Source organism: Aphelocoma coerulescens, chromosome 10, assembly GCF_041296385.1.
Source record: "Aphelocoma coerulescens isolate FSJ_1873_10779 chromosome 10, UR_Acoe_1.0, whole genome shotgun sequence".
NCBI lineage: Eukaryota > Metazoa > Chordata > Aves > Passeriformes > Corvidae > Aphelocoma > Aphelocoma coerulescens.
Window position 1 is genome coordinate 20,690,900 of NC_091024.1, and position 15,604 is coordinate 20,706,503.

Below are 15,604 nucleotides of genomic sequence, written 5' to 3' on the forward strand. Positions count from 1 at the left end.
GTAACTCTGCAGCAGCCTTGTTGTGGTCACCGCTCCTCCTCTGGCGCTGGGTGCTGCGCCCATGGGTGGTGTGAGTTTGTGGGTGCTCAGTGTCGTCTCTCGGTGCCCGGGACTCTGGCCGGTCCCGCGGGCTCCCGGCCCCGGCAGCGCCCGAGCCCCGCCCCCGCTCGGCCCCGCCCACCGAGCGCCGCTCAACCCTCCGAGCCGCCAGGGGGCGCGGTGGGCGTCGCGGGCTTCCGCCGCCTCCCGCCACCTTCCGCTCTCTTTCCGCGGCCGCCGCCGACATGGTGGGTCCGGGCCCCGCCATCCGCCGCCATCCGCGGGCGGGCCCGCGCCCCCGCGGCGGGGAGCGGCGGTGGGGACCGGGGGGCAGCGGGGCCGGGGGCTGGGGGGGCGGTGGGGGCAGGGATGGCTGGGGAAAGGGGGGAGCGGGGCGGGGAGCGCTGGGCCTGGGCTCGGCGGCTGCTGACCGGCGGCTCTCCCGCCCGCCCCCGCGTAGGGACGCGTCCGGACGAAGACGGTGAAGAAAGCGGCGCGGGTGATCATTGAGAAATACTACACGCGCCTGGGGAATGACTTCCACACCAACAAGCGCGTGTGCGAGGAGATCGCCATCATCCCCAGCAAGAAGCTGCGCAACAAGATCGCGGGGTGAGGGACTGAGGGCCCCGGCTGCGCTTTGGGCACCGGGGGTTCGGGCACGAGAGGGGTCCCGGCTGCGCTTTGGGCACTGGAGGGTCCTGGAGGGGCTTTGGACACCGGAGGGTCGCGGGGGATTGGGGCACCGTGGGGGCCCTGGTGAGCTCTGGGCAGCTGGGGGTGTCCCGAGGTGTTTGGGCATCGGAAGGTCCTGGGGGGATCGGGCGCGGCGTGGGGGTTCCTGCTGGGCCCTGCATTCGAAAGTGATCACGGTCCCGCCCGTGGCCGGGTCATTGATAGTGCAGGAAGAGGAGTGCGAGAGTTTTCCCGTGTTTGGAGGGGTCTGTGTCTCCCCCAAACCCTGTTGCTGTCGGACATTTTGTCTCTGATGTTCCCTGGAGGTGGTGGGATGATGCTGGTGTCAGTGGTGGGACATAGCCGGGGCAGGTGGTGGCAGCTGTCCTCATCGTGCTGCAGTTCCAGGATGTGGGGTGTGGGGAAGGGTGACGTGAGCCCTGGGAAAGCCTGGACACCCCCGTGTCCCTGCAGGTATGTCACCCACTTGATGAAGCGAATCCAGAGGGGCCCCGTGCGCGGCATCTCCATCAAACTGCAGGAAGAGGAGAGGGAGAGGAGGGATAACTACGTCCCAGAGGTGAGGCTCCAGCTTCCCCATCGCTCTGTCCTGCCTCGCCATATCTCCATAATTGGTCCTAATTTTTTTAAAATAAACTCTCAGCCCCTCAGCCAGGAGGAGCTGAGGAGGGTTTGGATCAAGGGGGCTGAGTTGGATGCCCCCAAAGCTGCTACCTGGGACAGGAAGGGCAGCTGGCTTCTCGTGGTTTGATTTTCCTAACTTAAAATGGGGGGAAAAAATAATTTGATGTGAGGCAGGAGGATATTTCAGAGTGGCTGAAAACCTGTCCTGCAGCCGGTGTCCCTAGAGAGAGGGTTTTGGTGAGGCCTCATTGCCTTTGTTTGGATGGGATCAAGATCTCACCTGTCACCTGGGTGAGGTGCTCCAGGAGTGCTTCCCTCGTTCCAGGAATATGATCCCGTTGCTCCTGAATCCTGTAGCTGTCAGGCACAGCACACCTTGCCCCTTTCCCAGCTCTTCCCCATCGGCTCCTGGCAGAGCTGCTGGTTTCTGTGCTGGTTCTGGGTGTGATTGCAGGGAAGGAGTGACTGTGAGCACACAGACCTGTACTGTTTGTGGTTTCTTAGAAAAATCCTGATGTTAGGTAGCTCTTGGGGAAGGAAACCTGTGGAGGTTTGGGGTCTGGAGAGGGCTGGAGGAAGTTTCTCTGGGATTAAAGAGCAGGAAAGCACAGGTCCTGGAGGTGGGACAGCCTTTGCTGGCACCATGGTGGACTTGTGTCTCAAGGCAGCTATGAGTGTCACTGATGGCTGCCAGGACTGGTGCAGTTGAGGGTCCCATGCCAGCCCCTCAGCAGCCTTGGCCTGGGGCAGGCTGGGCCTCAGTTTCCAAAGACTGCCATAAAACAGGCTCTTCCCTCTATTGCCAGTGGCCTCTCACAGTGTTCCATCAGGATGCTCCCAGCTCTGCTGCTGGAACTGTTCCCCACAGTGGTGGGATGAGACTGGAGTGGCTGTGGGGACACCCTGGCAGCTGTGGGGCTTTATCAGTCATACCTTTCCTCTCCCCTCTGTCCCCAGGTCTCTGCCCTTGACCAGGAGATCATTGAAGTGGACCCGGACACCAAGGAAATGCTGAAGCTCCTGGTGAGTGGCCGCAGCTGCTCCCTGCAGTTCCCCGGCACAGCTCCCACTGCCCTGAGTGGCTGGATGGTGTGGAGGGGGTCCCTCCGCCCTGGGTGCTGTGGGAGGATTCATTCCCATATGGCTTTTGGGAGGGCAGAGGCACAGGGGCTTTGCCACTAGCAGGGTGGGTGTGCTCCTTGCCCTCTATTCTGATGATTCCCTCACCAAGGAGTCAATCTCCAGAGCAGGGTGGCCTCCCCTTAGGAGAACTGTGTCCACCCTTTGTGCTGCCACAGCACCTTCCCACTTCCCACACCTTCCCAGAGGAACTTGCCCCCACTGTCAGTGGGCAGGGTGCTGTGACTGATCCCGTTGTTCCCACGCTGTTTTCCAGGACTTTGGCAGCCTGTCCAACCTGCAGGTGACACAGCCCACAGTGGGAATGAACTTCAAGACGCCCCGAGGAGCGCTCTGAGTCTGTCCCTGTGTTTCGCTTTTCCAATAAACGTGAGGAAACCATCTCAGCCTGCCTGGTCTTTGGACACCCAAGGGGTGAGGGAGGGTGGGTTCTTGGGGCTCATTGGAGCACGCAGAAGACTCAACACCTTCATGTGTACCAGCATCTCTTTGGGTTCTTTCCTGGCAGTTTGGGGTGTGGGGGCCAAAGCTGTTACTTTAGAGGCTCTCCTGCCTTTGAGGCAGTGGGAGAGGACAACCATGGTGGCTCCTTGGAGCTTGTGGGAGCCTGTCTCAGGTTTGCCTGTGCTTCCTCCAAGTGGACAGCATGGGGGTCAGGCTGTGCCACAATAAAAGTTGCTTTTTATAACCCTCTTGATCACTTTCAAGTGCTTAAATGAAAGGGAAAAGTCTTAAAATTCCTTGATTAAATGAAAGGTCTATGTGTGTCCCTCCAAGGAAAACTTGCTTAAACTATATAAACACAGCTTAAACTGCCCCCCTCGGACTAAAAAGAAAATACTGGGTTTTGGGGAGAAATGTCCGTATTTCTGTTTGTTGTGACATTTGGTTTAAGTAGCTACTTAAAGAAGCAAATACTGCAATAACTAGCCAGTAATGAAATAACACACTGAAGACTGAGCTGCAGTTGGATAACGTATAAATCATCTGGCAGCTCTTACACTGAAGTTGTTGCTGCTCCAGCCACCTGTTCCTTACAATTTCCTCTTCATTTTGGTCTTCTCGCAGTAAAGGCTACATTTGCTTTGAACCCAGTACACTGCATAGCCCGAGGTGCCGGGGATGAAGTCGTGGAGTTCCCCCTCATATTTCTTCATGTCCCGTGCAGAGGGATAGCCTGCGGAGGTAGAATGGGCTCACTGAGTCCCTGCTCCACCTGCCCCATCCGCAGCCCTTTCCAGGTGTATTTACCTGTCACCATGTTATTTATTGGGTATTCCTGGAGGGCACGGTATGGAAATTCTCCCTGGGCAAGTGCTTCAGAGCCTGTTTCTTCACTGCTGTATCGGGGAAAAAAATCCGTGTTAGTTCCTGTGTGTTAGGATTGCTTGGAATTGGGGGTGCATCCAGATCCCACCACCCAAGGTAGGAAAATACCTCTCGTCCAGGTCTAGCACCACTTCCTCCTCTGGTTCTTCCTCGCAGGCATTTCTTGCCGCTTCTGGTTCCTCTGTTGGATTTTCATTTGGCTGTGACTGTCAGCACAAGGATGTTACAGTTGTGCCCTGAGTCACTGCAGAGCACCTGGGACACGCTCCGAGTGCACGGAATTTTTAGGGCTCGTGATTGTCAAGTGTAATTCAGAGTTAAATTTTTAATCTAAGGCCATTCCTGCTTCAAAAGTGCTGGGAAGTTGCTTTGAGAATGGGCAGTGACATGGGGAAGGAAAACACAGCCAAGGGCTGAGCTCAGCCTCTGGCAATTGGAGTCCCTGAACAGCACACTGCTGGGAGACTGGATATGTCTGGGCAAGGGAGACAATCCTTCCAGTGCTGTCCCCTTTGGGATGTCATGCTGGGAGGGACACCCAGCACAGCAATCCCAAGGAATTGGAATCATTTAGGTTGGAAAAGACCATCGAGTCCACCCAGTGACCAATCACCGCCTTGTCAACCAGACCAGAGTACTGAGTGCCGTGTCCCATCATTCCTTTAACACTTTCAGGGATGGGGACTCCGTTCCTGGGCAGCCCATTCCAGTGCCTAATCACCCCTTCTGTGAAGAAATTCCGTCCTGCAACCTAAACCTCTTCTGGTGCAGTGTCCTCTCATCCTGTCCCTTATTTCCTGGAAGCAGTGCCTGGCCCCCACTTAGCTCCATCCTCCTGTCAGGGAGTTGTGCAGAGCCAGAAGGTCCCCTCTAAGCCTCCTTTTTTCCAGTCTGAGCCTTCCCAGCTCCCTCAGCTGCTCCTGGTGCTCCACCCCTTCCCCAGCTCTGTTCCCTTCTCTGGACCTGCTCCAGCACCAAAATGTCCTTCCTGAATTGAATCGAGGGGTCCAGAACTGGACCAAGCACTTGAACTGGGGCCTCAGCAGCGCCCAGTACAGGGGAAAAATCACTTCCTGGTTCTGCTGGACACGCTACTCCTGACAGGCCAGGTGCCATCGGCATTCTTGGCCACCTGGGCTCGTGTTTAGCTGCTGTTGATCAGCACTCCCAGGGCCTTTCTTGCTGTGCCACTTTCCAGCCACTCAGCTCTGCAGGGGTTATTGTGGCCAAGTGCAGGACCCAGTGCTTGGCCTTGTTGACCCTCATACAGATGACCTTGGCCCATTGATCCAGCCTGTCCAGGTCCCTCAGCAGAGCCTTCCTAGCCTCCAGGAGATCCACACTCCCACTCAACCTGGTGTCATCTGTGTATCTGATAATGGTGGACTCAATCCCCTCATTCAGATCATCAGTAAAGCTACTGAACAGGACTGGGTCCAGCACTGATCCCTGGGGGATACCACTGGTGACCAGACACCAGCTGTCCGAGCTGTGGGCTGCAGCTTTCCAGGAGATGCTGTGGGAAATGGTGTCAAAGGCTTTGCTGACGTCCAGGTAGGCACATCCACAGCCTTTCCTTCATCCACCTGGCAGGTCCCCTCGTCATGAAAGGAGATCAGGTTGGTCAGGCAGGACCTGCCCCTCCTAAATTCATGCTGGCTGGGTCTGATCCTTGGTTTTCCCATATGTGCCATGTGATGGCACTCAAGGTGATCTGCTCCATAACCTTCCCTGGCACACAGGTCACACTGACAGGCCTGTAGTTCCCCAGATCCTCCTTCCAGCCCTTCTTGTGGGTGGGTGTCACACTGATACCTCATCATCTGGGACCTCCCCAGTGAGCCAGGACTAAGGATTAATGATGGAGTGTGGCTTGGCAAGCTCTTCCTCCAGCTCCCTCATCACCCTGGGATGGTTCCCAGCCAGGCCCATGGACTTGTGAGCATTTAAGTGGCACAGCAGGTCACTGACTGCCTCCTCCTGGATTTCTGGGGGTCCATTCTGCCTCCTCCTGGATTTCTGGGGATCCATTCTGCTCCCCATCCCTGTCTACCAGCTCAGGGGGCCGTTTGTCCTGATATAATCAGTGTTGAAGACTGAGGCAAAGAAGGTGTTAAGTACCTCAGCCTTTTCCTTGTCTTTGGTGATGGACACTCCAATAAAGAATGGAGGTTTTCTTTGGCCCTCCTTTTGTTAATAAAGTATTTATAAACACATTATCCTTTACAGAGGTGGCCAGATTAAATTCTAACTGAGCTTTCACCTCTAATTTTCTTCTTTCTGCATCACCTAAGGACATCCTTAAACACTTCCTGAGTTGCCTGCCCCTTTTCCCAAAGGTGGTAAGTGCTCTTTTTTCCCTGAATTCCTGTGAAAGCTCCCTGCTCAGTGCAAGCTCGTCCTTCAGCACACACGTGTAGTACAAATTTTTCATCTTACCTGTTCTTCAAGGGTGTCTGCCTTCTCCCAAATAAACCGGCCAATTTTCCTTCTGATTTCTGCCAAGAACAACAAAACCAGTGACTGTGAGAGCATCAAAGAACGGGACTGTGGCAGTCGCTGCCAGTGCAATGCCCTGCAGGTGCCTCCAGAGGCAAGCCCCAATGCAAGGTCCTGCCCCTGGGCCAGGGCAATCCCAAGCACAAATTCAGGGGGACAAGAATGGATTGAAAGCAGCTCTGAGGAGAAGGACTTGGGGATGCTGGTGGATGAGAAACCCATGAATATGACCTGGCCACGTGTCCTGGGCTCATCCTACAGTGTGGGCAGCAGGGGAGGGGAGGATTCTGCCCCTCAGGCCTGCTCAGGAACAGCAGTGCTCCTCCAGCTCTGGGGTCCCCAATATCAGAAGGACAGGGAACTGCTGGAGAGAGCCCAGAGAAGGCCATGGAGATGCTCCGCAGACTGGAGCCCTTCTGCTCTGGAGCCAGGCTGGGAGAGCTGGGGAGGTTCACCTGGAGAGGAGAAGGCTCCAGGGAGAGCTCAGAGCCCCTTGCAGGGCCTAAAGGGGCTCCAGGAGAGCTGGAGAGGGACTGGGGACAAGGGATGGAGGGACAGGACAAGGGGGAATGGCTTCAAACTGCCAGAGGACAGGGATGGATGGGATACTGGGAAGAGATTCTTCCCTGTGAGGGTGGGGAGGCCCTGGTATAGGTTTCCCAGAGCAGCTGTGGCTGCCCCATCCCTGGGAATGTTCAAGGTGATATGTTCTGTGATAGTAGATGAATCATACTCTGCCCTCCGGGCGGAAGAGCCACTCCCAGGGCAGAAGGAAAAGTCCCTCCCTGCAGACAAGTAACTGTCGGTTCTGGTTTGCACCAAGCCTGCACTCATGGGGGATTTTCCTGGGAAAAAAAAAAATCCCCGGACGATTTTTTTGCCTGACCTTCTTGCAGGCAGGCAGGGGGCAGGACGAAGTGGCCCAGAACCACCGAGGACTTCTCTCCCGCGCTGGTGCCCGCCCACAGCGAGAGGTAACGGGAGTGAAAGACCGTGGCTCTGCCCTCCAAGTAACTGAGGCTCTCGTGTATGCTGGAAGAGAGAAAGAGAGCTGGTTTCCAGAGAACCTGGAAGCAAACCATAACCAAAACGTTTAGATGGGTGTTGTCATTAAACCTGCTCTGATATTTTTGCCAAAAGCACCTAATTTTCTGTGATTTTCTAACTGTGAGACTCTACCAGTCACATCCCGTCACATCCCGTCACAGTCCCTGCTGCTGGCACCTCCCAGGGGCAGCCTGGAGGAAGGACAAGGGTAAATGTACTTTTAGGGATTACACGGCCCCACTCTGCTCTTGAGGCGAAACTGCTTCTTCGGGGAGGGCAAAGGCAGGATTTTTCTTTAATTACCCTTCACCACGCTGCTCCCTGCTCACACAGCTGAGCAGGAAGCGGAAGTGGAGGGAGCTCCAGCCCTCAGTGTTCCCCTTAGAGGGGAATTAAATATTGTTTGCTGGGTTTAAGGATGCATATAACGATTAAATTTTTTCACAAGAAACTATCTAACTATATACATTGAATATATATTAAAAATTATCCAGAATTCCCCTGGGGGAACAGCCCAATCCGGCAGGATGTTGTTGTGAAAGCAAAGTTGTTACTCTGTGTTTCCTGGAATTCCCCTCCCTTAGCTGGAGCTGGTGACTGAAAGATTCCAAAATTCTAAGCCAGTTTTAAGCACTGGTGTGTTAAAAAATAAACTGCTTAGTCCAGCCTAGCAAAGCCTAAAAGAAACATTGCAGCTTCCTTTCCCATAAATATACTTACATAACTAAATAATGAATAAATACAAATATTCACTGATATTGAGGAAGTGAGGAAGATCCTGAAGGCCTTCCTTATATTTGTACAAATGTTCCGTAGCCCTCTAATTTTTTATATTAAGCATTTCACCCCTTTTCCACCCATTTTTATCCCAGTGCTTCCTTTTAGCATTAATTCACATTGGATTTTTAGCACCAGGTTCTTTCCTTGTGGATTGTTTTAGATGCTGATTTTCCAGCAGGTAATTCACAGCCAGCAAGAAACCAGCACAATTAATTTAATTTGTATCACAGCAAATCCCTTCTCAACACACGGATAGTTTTTCTCTATTCTGTCTATCTACAGCTTAGTGTGGGTGTGAGTTTCCCTGACCCCACTGGGCAAGAAGATCCTGGCAGATCCATGCCATGACTTTAAAAACACCCCCTTGGCTTTTACGGGATGTCAGTATCCATGAAATACTTTCCACTAAAGACATTAAAGCCTCCTTTACCCACCTGCGGGTGTCGGGGTGGGCGGCATCGCTGCTGAAGAGGTAGTCAGCGTCCAGCCAGTGGGTGATCGTCCCGCCACCGTCCGCTGCAGGGGACATGGGGTGAGGTGAGGGTGGGCATCCAGGGGGTTCCCACCTCGGGGTGACCTGGGATGGGGGCAGCTGGTGGTGAGGCCGCAGGGATGGGCCCTGAAGTGAAAGCTGTGATAGCTCCCCAGGGCTGTGGGACTCCCACTGCTCCCCTGAGGGTTGTTCCGGGCTGTTCCTCAGTGTGGGGGCACCTTGGACTGGCCAAACCCATGCTCTGCCCTACTGTGTGGGTCTCAGACCCACGAAGAAGTGACAGGACTGTGCCCTCATTGCTGTGCCCTGCTGAGGAACGATGGGGCTGTGCTCCCCTCCTAATTCCCCCTGAGTGGCCACATGGCTGTGCCCCCCTCAATTCCCCGCGGATTCCTGACAGCTCGGTGCCCCGGGGCTCCCCTGGGCTTCGCCGTCGCCGGGCCCCCTCACCCCAGAGACCCCGCGGGCCCGGGCTGACGCTCTGCGAGAACCAAGCGCGGTGTCCGCGGAACATCGCGGCGGGAACGGCCGTGAGGGGCTGGGGGGAGGCGGGAACCGCCCTGAGGGGAGACGGTGGCGGGAACGGCCGTGAGGGGCTGGGGGGAGGCAGGAACCGCCCTGAGGGGAGACGATGGCGGGAACGGCCGTGAGGGGCTGGGGGGAGGCGGGAACCGCCCTGAGGGGAAGCGGTGGTGGGAAAATCCGGCGAGAGCGAGAACGGCTGGAGCTGTGTCGAGGAGCTTTAGGCTGGATGTTAGGGAAAAGTTCTTCCCCCGCAGTGTGGCCGGGCACTGGAACATGCTCCCCCGGGCAGCCCCAAGCCTGAGAGAGCTCAAAGGGCACTTGGACAACGCTCTGAGGCACAGAGTGGGGGGTTGGGGTGTCCTTTGCAGGGTTAGGAGTTGGACTCAATCCTTGTTCTCCTAGAAGTTTTTCTCAAAAAAACCCTTGCATTTGGCTGACTCAGGAAACTGTTCGCAGAAAAATTGCTTGTGTTTCATAAAGCACAAATGAGGCTTGTTCCATACTTCAAGCTTCCCAAGATATCCCTCAGGATACCCCATCCCCTGGGAACTGTCTCCAGCAGCAGCAGAGCAGCAACATCCCGGGTACCTCAGAACCCCAAGGATGCTGGATAAAAGAGAGAAGGGATTTCTGGACATGGTCCTGAAATCCAGCTGTTAAAGAAAATCAGCCTCTGGTGTGGCCATGTGTTGTTCTCCCACAGACAGGGGATTTTTGAGTAAACTATCAAAATATTTAAGAACAGAAAAATCCCACAGATGCAATCAGAGCAGACTTCCCCAGTGTGGGAAGATGATGATGTGTCCTTTGGAGACAGGGTCGTTTCACATATCCTCCACAGAATCTTCAGTTTCTGCAGTCAACTCAACCCCTGACCTAATTAGGATGAAGCTCTCCTGGTGGAGTGGTGACCCAGCCATTACTCTGGTGCTCTTGAGGATAGGAGAGGTGGAGCTGAGGTGGTGGAAAGCACTTTGGTGGCCCTTCGTGATCCACAGGAGGAGGCCAGGACATGGTCCACAGCTCCTTGGGCTCACACAGCAGTTGGTGCTGCTCCACTGGGGTCTCTGGGAGAGAAGCTGAAACCTTCTCCCCTCTCCCAGGCCACCTTCTCCCACACAGGGACCACTGCTGGGGCTGCCCGGTCCCCAGAGTGCATCTGCTGCTGCAGGCAGAGCTGTGTGGTGTGTCTTGCTGTTCCATGCTGAGTGATGGGCACTGTGCACAACCACCCAGCCATGACAGCCCCACCTGTCCTGCCTTGAACACCCCTCTCATGAACCCAAAGGGATCCCTGTAATGGGGCCCTGCCCCTCAGCAACCTCCCATATGGGTGTTGGAACTGCAACAGCCTGGATTTTCCTAATCCCTAACAAAAAAAATTGTTATAATGAAAATAGCTACGGAACAAGATAATATCCCTCAAAAATCTCAAGTGGGTGTTCTGTGACACAATCACAGCAAATCTGAATATACCCTAGAAGAGACATGGGATCCCCTGAGTCACCAGGAGCCCTTGATCCCATACATGTGATTCTGGTTAAATCCATTTTGATCCAATATTCCTCAAGTGATCATTCTGATTTCTTCATAAAATAAGAGTGAGCTGATGGGAGTAGTATTGGTTTTAGGTAGTGTCATCAATCCCCCACGGTACAACAGAGGACTGGCTCCAGCTGTGCTTCTCCAGGGGGTCAGGCACAGAGAGAAAACAGTACTGATACTCACCAACACACACATCTGCTTCCCCCAGGCTCAGCTTTACACCACACACTCCAAGATGCATCAGCTGGAGCTCTCCCCCTTGGAGCGGGCACCATTCCCTGCCATCACTCCTTCTGTGTCCCACCCTGTGCCCCCAAGGTTCTTGATCCCTTTTTTAAACCTTGTGCCTTCCCTTCAGAGCCACACAGGAGCCTCCAGCCAGGCAGATACCACATCAGCAAAAACAGTCTTTAATTTTCTTTTTATTGATGGAAAAGTGCTCTTGCATCTTCTCAACGGGATAAAAAAGCACAACTGACCATCATGCCCCCAAGGCTACATATCCACCCACAACCCATCAGAGCCTGTGAAATCAGCTTGGGCTGTCAAATTACTCTGAAGAAACATGTTAAGGACTAGCAGTTTATTAAAGTATAAACATCCTGCAAAATTTGGAGCAGTGAAGAGTTACGATTGTTTTTTAAGCAGTAATGTGGGCATTTATAGCTACATGCTCAAAAAGCCTGCAGAGCTCCCTTGACACTGTGGCTAAGTGAGACTTTTAACAAGGCTTATTAGTGAATTTCTGAAAGGAAGTTGATCATTCTTGTGGATATGATGAAGAATGGACAGAAGCTTGAGAAGACTTTGAGTTGCAAGCAGACTTTCTCAGACCTGCATGGAGAGAGTGGATTGACATCAGTCACTCTAGTGACACCTTCAACTGTAATTATTTTAGGACTAAAAACCAGTTTCCTCAAAGCATTCTGACTGCAGCACCCCTGCAGAACCACCTTCCAGTGAGATTCAGGTAAAAATCCTGCAGAAACTGCTTTTTTGTCTCCTCCTTGGTGGAGTTCAGAGTTCAGGATCCTTGCTCTCCACCCCAGGGACCTTGTCCTGCTCTCAATTCTTTCCATGCCAGCTCAGTAAATCCTTGTCCCCAGACCACAGTGAAGTCACCCACATCCCACCTGCAGCCAGACTTGGCATCCTTCACCACAGGTGACGATGTCCCACCAACTGAAGCCGTGGTTCTGCATGGGCACAGCACATTCCAAACCCTGCCTTGGGGCCAGGTTCACAACCCCACTGCCCAAAGGTGAGTGACAAACCAGAGGAGTGACTGTATACAACTTTTTAGAGCTCTGCAGGAACTGGGGCATTTCACATAAGGTCCTGTCAAGGCTTGTCCCAGGCACAGTTAATCATTATCCAGCCTCTAACAGGGCATGTAACTAAGGTGTTTCAACCAGGGTGACATCAGCTAGGCCACAGAGTTTCTTTTCCCTATCAAGTGTTAAACTAGAATTTCCCTGTTGCTAACTCCAGATAGTTGCATGCAGACAGTTTGAAGAACTTGGAGCCCTGAGACTCCTAGACACCACTGAATTAACCCCAAAGTGCTTCTGGTTTGTGCCTCATGGAGCTGCCCTGCCACAGGGTTAACCAGCCTGCCAGCCAGCCTGAGGCACGGGGATCTCCGGTTCAGCAACTTCCTCCTCCCCTGACAGGAAACAGCACTGCAGGGCCTGAGGAGGCTTTAGGGGACCTGCGACAACTCTCTGCAGTATCTAGCTCATGCAGAAACGACATGCACGGAAGGTTTTCTCCAAAGTTCTCCTTTTTTTGGAGCAAATGACTCTTGTAGGCAAGGGATGGCCAAAACCAGACCAAAACAGTGAGCAGAAAGGGTGTGGGGAGAGTTCTGTGGCCCAAATCAGCACTAATACCATCTACCTTTTGGATGTGGTTGCTTCTGTTCCCCAGCTTTTCAAACCCTCCCCCCCTACAGAAATGGGTCCATGTTTCCCTTACCAGCACGGCACACAGCACCACGGATTATCCCAGACACGGCTCAGAAGTCTGGTTCTGCAGGAAAAAAGGGCAGAGCGTTAGACTTGGGGGCAGACAGGGCACCCCCTCTCCCCTGTCCCCACAAGGTTCCCCCCCGGAAACAGCCCCAGTGCGGTAACCAGAGAGCTGCCCTCAGCTGTAGCTGAGGCTGGGTCACCACCATCAGCCCCGACTGCTGCATCCTTCTTTATATTCACACAACATAAAGCCAAAATTCACTGCATAACCCGTCACCTTCTAGGTAAGTTCACCAAGGCAGAGATCGCATGACATGGCATCACCAAACCCCTATGGATTAACACCAACGCGTGTCCTCCCTAAATCCTTCATAGGTACATATAACAGACTTTTCAGCTAAAACCAAGTTAATTTTCCATCTCTAACACAAGACCTTCAAACCCCACTCCGTTACAACATCCTGCTTCCCAGGAAAAAGAGACAGCATGGATATAAAGGAACGAGCTGCAGCATGCAGGAGGAAGGCACAGCGTACCCCATCGGTAAATCCGTGGCTCCGTCATGGTGGAATGCGCCACCCTGCAAGCGAAGGTGTCGCCCCTTGTGGGGGTGAAGGGCACATAGACCAGGCGCTGGAACTGCCACTTGTCGTTGAAGGACAAGTCCCCGTACGTGACGCCGGAAATGGGCTCCCCGTTCTTCAGGAGCTCGATGTCAATCTTGGGTGGGTGAAAGCCGGTGACGAAGCAGTGCAGGGTGTTCTGCTGTCCCTCCTCGGCGCGGGAACGGGCGTAGACTTCGACCTTCGGCGGCTCTGGAGAGAGGGGAGAGGGCGCGTGAGAAACGGGGCTGCGGTGGGCATCACCTCGATGCCAACGCTCGCCCACCCCCCGGGCACAGTGACCCGGACCCGCCGGAAGCCCGCAGCCCTTAACGCCGGCAGAACCCTTCGCGCCGCCCCAGGCACTCACCAGCGGCCGCCCCCAGGCCGAGCAGCGCCAGCAAGCCGAGCGCCAGCATACCCCGCGCCATTCCCGCTGCTCGCTGTGCCGCTGTTTCCCGGAATGCCCCACCCCTGCCCGCGCTCCGCCTTTTATACCCTCCGCACCCACCGCCAATCGCGGCGCGCAGTGGCAGCCGCATCATCAGTCTCAGGGCAGAACGGGAGCTCCGGGGTTGTGCGAGCCAGAGCGGCGCTTTCGCTTTCAGTTCCCCGCCGAGAGACCCGGGCAGAGACCGCGGCGCGTCGGGCAACAGCGGCTGGACGTCAGCCCAGGTGGCAATGGCACCGGGTTTGGACCAGCGCCCGTGTGGCCACAGGCCCAGGGCAGCGCCCGTCCCCTGTGCTGGGCGCTGCTGCGGCCGCGCCCTCCACCACAAGAAGGACGCTGAGGGGCTGGAGCGTGTCCAGGGATGGGAACGGAGCTGGGGAAGGGGCTGGAGCACCAGGAGCAGCTGAGATAGCTGGGGGGCACTCGGTCTGGAGAAAAGGAGGCTCGGGGGGACCTTCTTTCTCTGTAACTCCCTGACAGGAGGGTGCAGCCAGGTGGGGTTGGGCTCTGCTCCCAGGGAACAAAGGACAGGACAAGAGGAAACAGCTTCAGGTAGCACCAGGGGAAGTTTAAGTTGGATCTTAGGGAAAAATTCTTCTCTGAAAGGGCTGTCCAGCTTTGCCACAGACTGCCAGGGCAGCGGTGGAGTCCCCATCCCTAAAGGGATTTAAAAGCCGTGTGGATATGGCACTTGGGGATATGGGTTAGTAGTGGCCTTGGCAGTGCCGGAGGAATGATTGGACTTGATGGTCACAGAGAGCTTTTCCAACCTAAATGGGGGTAAAAGCCACCGCTTGCAGAAGATTTTGCATCCAGGGGCAGTATTACACTAACAGCCTATGGTGGAGCAAGCTGTCCACCTTCCTTTATGAACCTCTTTCAAAACCTGTGTGGAACGTCTCATTCCAGTAGCTGTGGGCTGAGAAATTGACTGTTGTTCGAGCATAGCACAGACTCCCTGACATAAAACATGAGAACTCCAACACCAAAGAGCCAGGTTTTCTGGTGTCTCCTCCAGAAGAACTGCGAGCACCAAGGCCCATCTAGGCTGGAAATGCCACTGAGTGTCCCAGTAATGCTGCTTGGAAGGAAAATAAAGGGAAAAGAAAGGAAAGTCACTACTAGTGGGGAGAAAACAGCAGCACAGTGTAAGTACAAAAACACTGAGTCCCTTTAGGACCTGCTTTCTTAATACAGCTTGTTAAAACACAAATTAAATTAATAAAGCATGTATGGAGAACATCCCAAAAGCAGCAGGTAAATCAGGAGAGGCCAAACGAAGGAAAACCCTGAAAACACTGTTATCAGTTCCCACTGGCCCAGCTCCTGCTAGGTTTGCTGGTTGCCCAGTGAGTGGTGCCGGGCACGCAGCTGAAAACACGCAGTGTTTTTCCAGGGTGAGATAAACAGATGCAGCTGTGGCCAGAGCCTTATCAGGGATCTCAGGGCTCTGGCAGAAATAATCCCTGAGTGCTCCATTGGTGGCAGAGTTGCTACAGGGTCACCACATCGGGAGTCACCACCCCGGTCCAGCTGACCCACGGGCGAATCTGCTCTGCCCAAGTGGACTCTGCCCTCAGCTTGGAGAGAGGATGGCAGGACATGGATTCTTTCCATGCCCTTTGGGATGTGAATCCCTGGCAATGACTCTGCTGTAACCCACCACCTGTCAGAATTTACCTGTAAAGAAAAGCACAACTCTTCCAGAGGATGTTTTTTAAAAAGCCACAATGAATTGGTTAGAGTAGCCAAATCTTCCACTTTTGGGACATTTCTGCTTTTATTAGCAGAACACTGGGAGAATTATTTGGGAGTGGGTGACATGACCAAGGTGCTCCTGGTATTCAAGGGGATAAGGGCA

The 15,604-nt window shown here is 54.2% G+C and overlaps 3 protein-coding genes and 1 non-coding gene across 4 annotated transcripts; 2 read left to right on the forward strand and 2 right to left on the reverse strand.

Moving 5' to 3' along the window:
• The first annotated feature begins 211 nt into the window (after positions 1 to 211).
• Positions 212 to 2,880, forward strand: RPS17 (ribosomal protein S17). Its single transcript, XM_069025952.1, has 5 exons — positions 212 to 287; positions 500 to 651; positions 1,189 to 1,294; positions 2,317 to 2,382; positions 2,756 to 2,880. Exons 1-5 carry the CDS (start codon positions 285 to 287, stop codon positions 2,834 to 2,836), a joined length of 408 nt encoding a protein of 135 aa, XP_068882053.1. The 5' UTR covers positions 212 to 284; the 3' UTR covers positions 2,837 to 2,880.
• Positions 889 to 1,016, forward strand: LOC138116733 (small nucleolar RNA SNORA71). The gene has a single exon (XR_011154318.1). It is a non-coding gene; the product is annotated as a small nucleolar RNA SNORA71 (small nucleolar RNA).
• Positions 2,881 to 3,333: 453 nt separating the features above from the next.
• Positions 3,334 to 9,161, reverse strand: TERB2 (telomere repeat binding bouquet formation protein 2). Its single transcript, XM_069026114.1, has 7 exons — positions 9,098 to 9,161; positions 8,589 to 8,670; positions 7,214 to 7,359; positions 6,268 to 6,326; positions 3,937 to 4,034; positions 3,751 to 3,839; positions 3,334 to 3,676 (listed from the first exon to the last, which is right to left on the reverse strand). Exons 1-7 carry the CDS (start codon positions 9,159 to 9,161, stop codon positions 3,534 to 3,536), a joined length of 681 nt encoding a protein of 226 aa, XP_068882215.1. The 3' UTR covers positions 3,334 to 3,533.
• Positions 9,162 to 11,119: 1,958 nt separating this feature from the next.
• On the reverse strand, positions 11,120 to 13,774 carry B2M (beta-2-microglobulin). The gene is made up of 4 exons (XM_069025546.1): positions 13,663 to 13,774; positions 13,227 to 13,505; positions 12,695 to 12,748; positions 11,120 to 11,551 (listed from the first exon to the last, which is right to left on the reverse strand). The coding sequence occupies exons 1-3, from the start codon at positions 13,721 to 13,723 to the stop codon at positions 12,735 to 12,737; spliced, it is 354 nt and encodes a 117-aa protein (XP_068881647.1). The 5' UTR covers positions 13,724 to 13,774; the 3' UTR covers positions 11,120 to 11,551; positions 12,695 to 12,734.
• Between the last annotated feature and the right edge of the window lie 1,830 nt (positions 13,775 to 15,604).

Bases quoted from the DNA above. Each gene is read 5' to 3' on its own strand.
- B2M (XM_069025546.1), bottom strand. From the start codon at position 13,723: ATGGCGCGGGGTATGCTGGCGCTCGGCTTGCTGGCGCTGCTCGGCCTG. The intron at 13,506-13,662 runs GTGAGTGCCTGG...CCCTCTCTCCAG, and splicing joins CGGCCTGGGGGCGGCCGCTG to AGCCGCCGAAGGTCGAAGTC.
- TERB2 (XM_069026114.1), bottom strand. From the start codon at position 9,161: ATGTTCCGCGGACACCGCGCTTGGTTCTCGCAGAGCGTCAGCCCGGGC. The intron at 8,671-9,097 runs GTGAGGGGGCCC...TGTCCCCTGCAG, and splicing joins GGGCCCGCGGGGTCTCTGGG to CGGACGGTGGCGGGACGATC. The intron at 6,327-7,213 runs GTCAGGCAAAAA...TGTTCTTGGCAG, and splicing joins CCCTGCCTGCCTGCAAGAAG to AAATCAGAAGGAAAATTGGC.
- RPS17 (XM_069025952.1), top strand. The intron at 1,295-2,316 runs GTGAGGCTCCAG...CTCTGTCCCCAG, and splicing joins GGGATAACTACGTCCCAGAG to GTCTCTGCCCTTGACCAGGA. The intron at 2,383-2,755 runs GTGAGTGGCCGC...GCTGTTTTCCAG, and splicing joins AGGAAATGCTGAAGCTCCTG to GACTTTGGCAGCCTGTCCAA.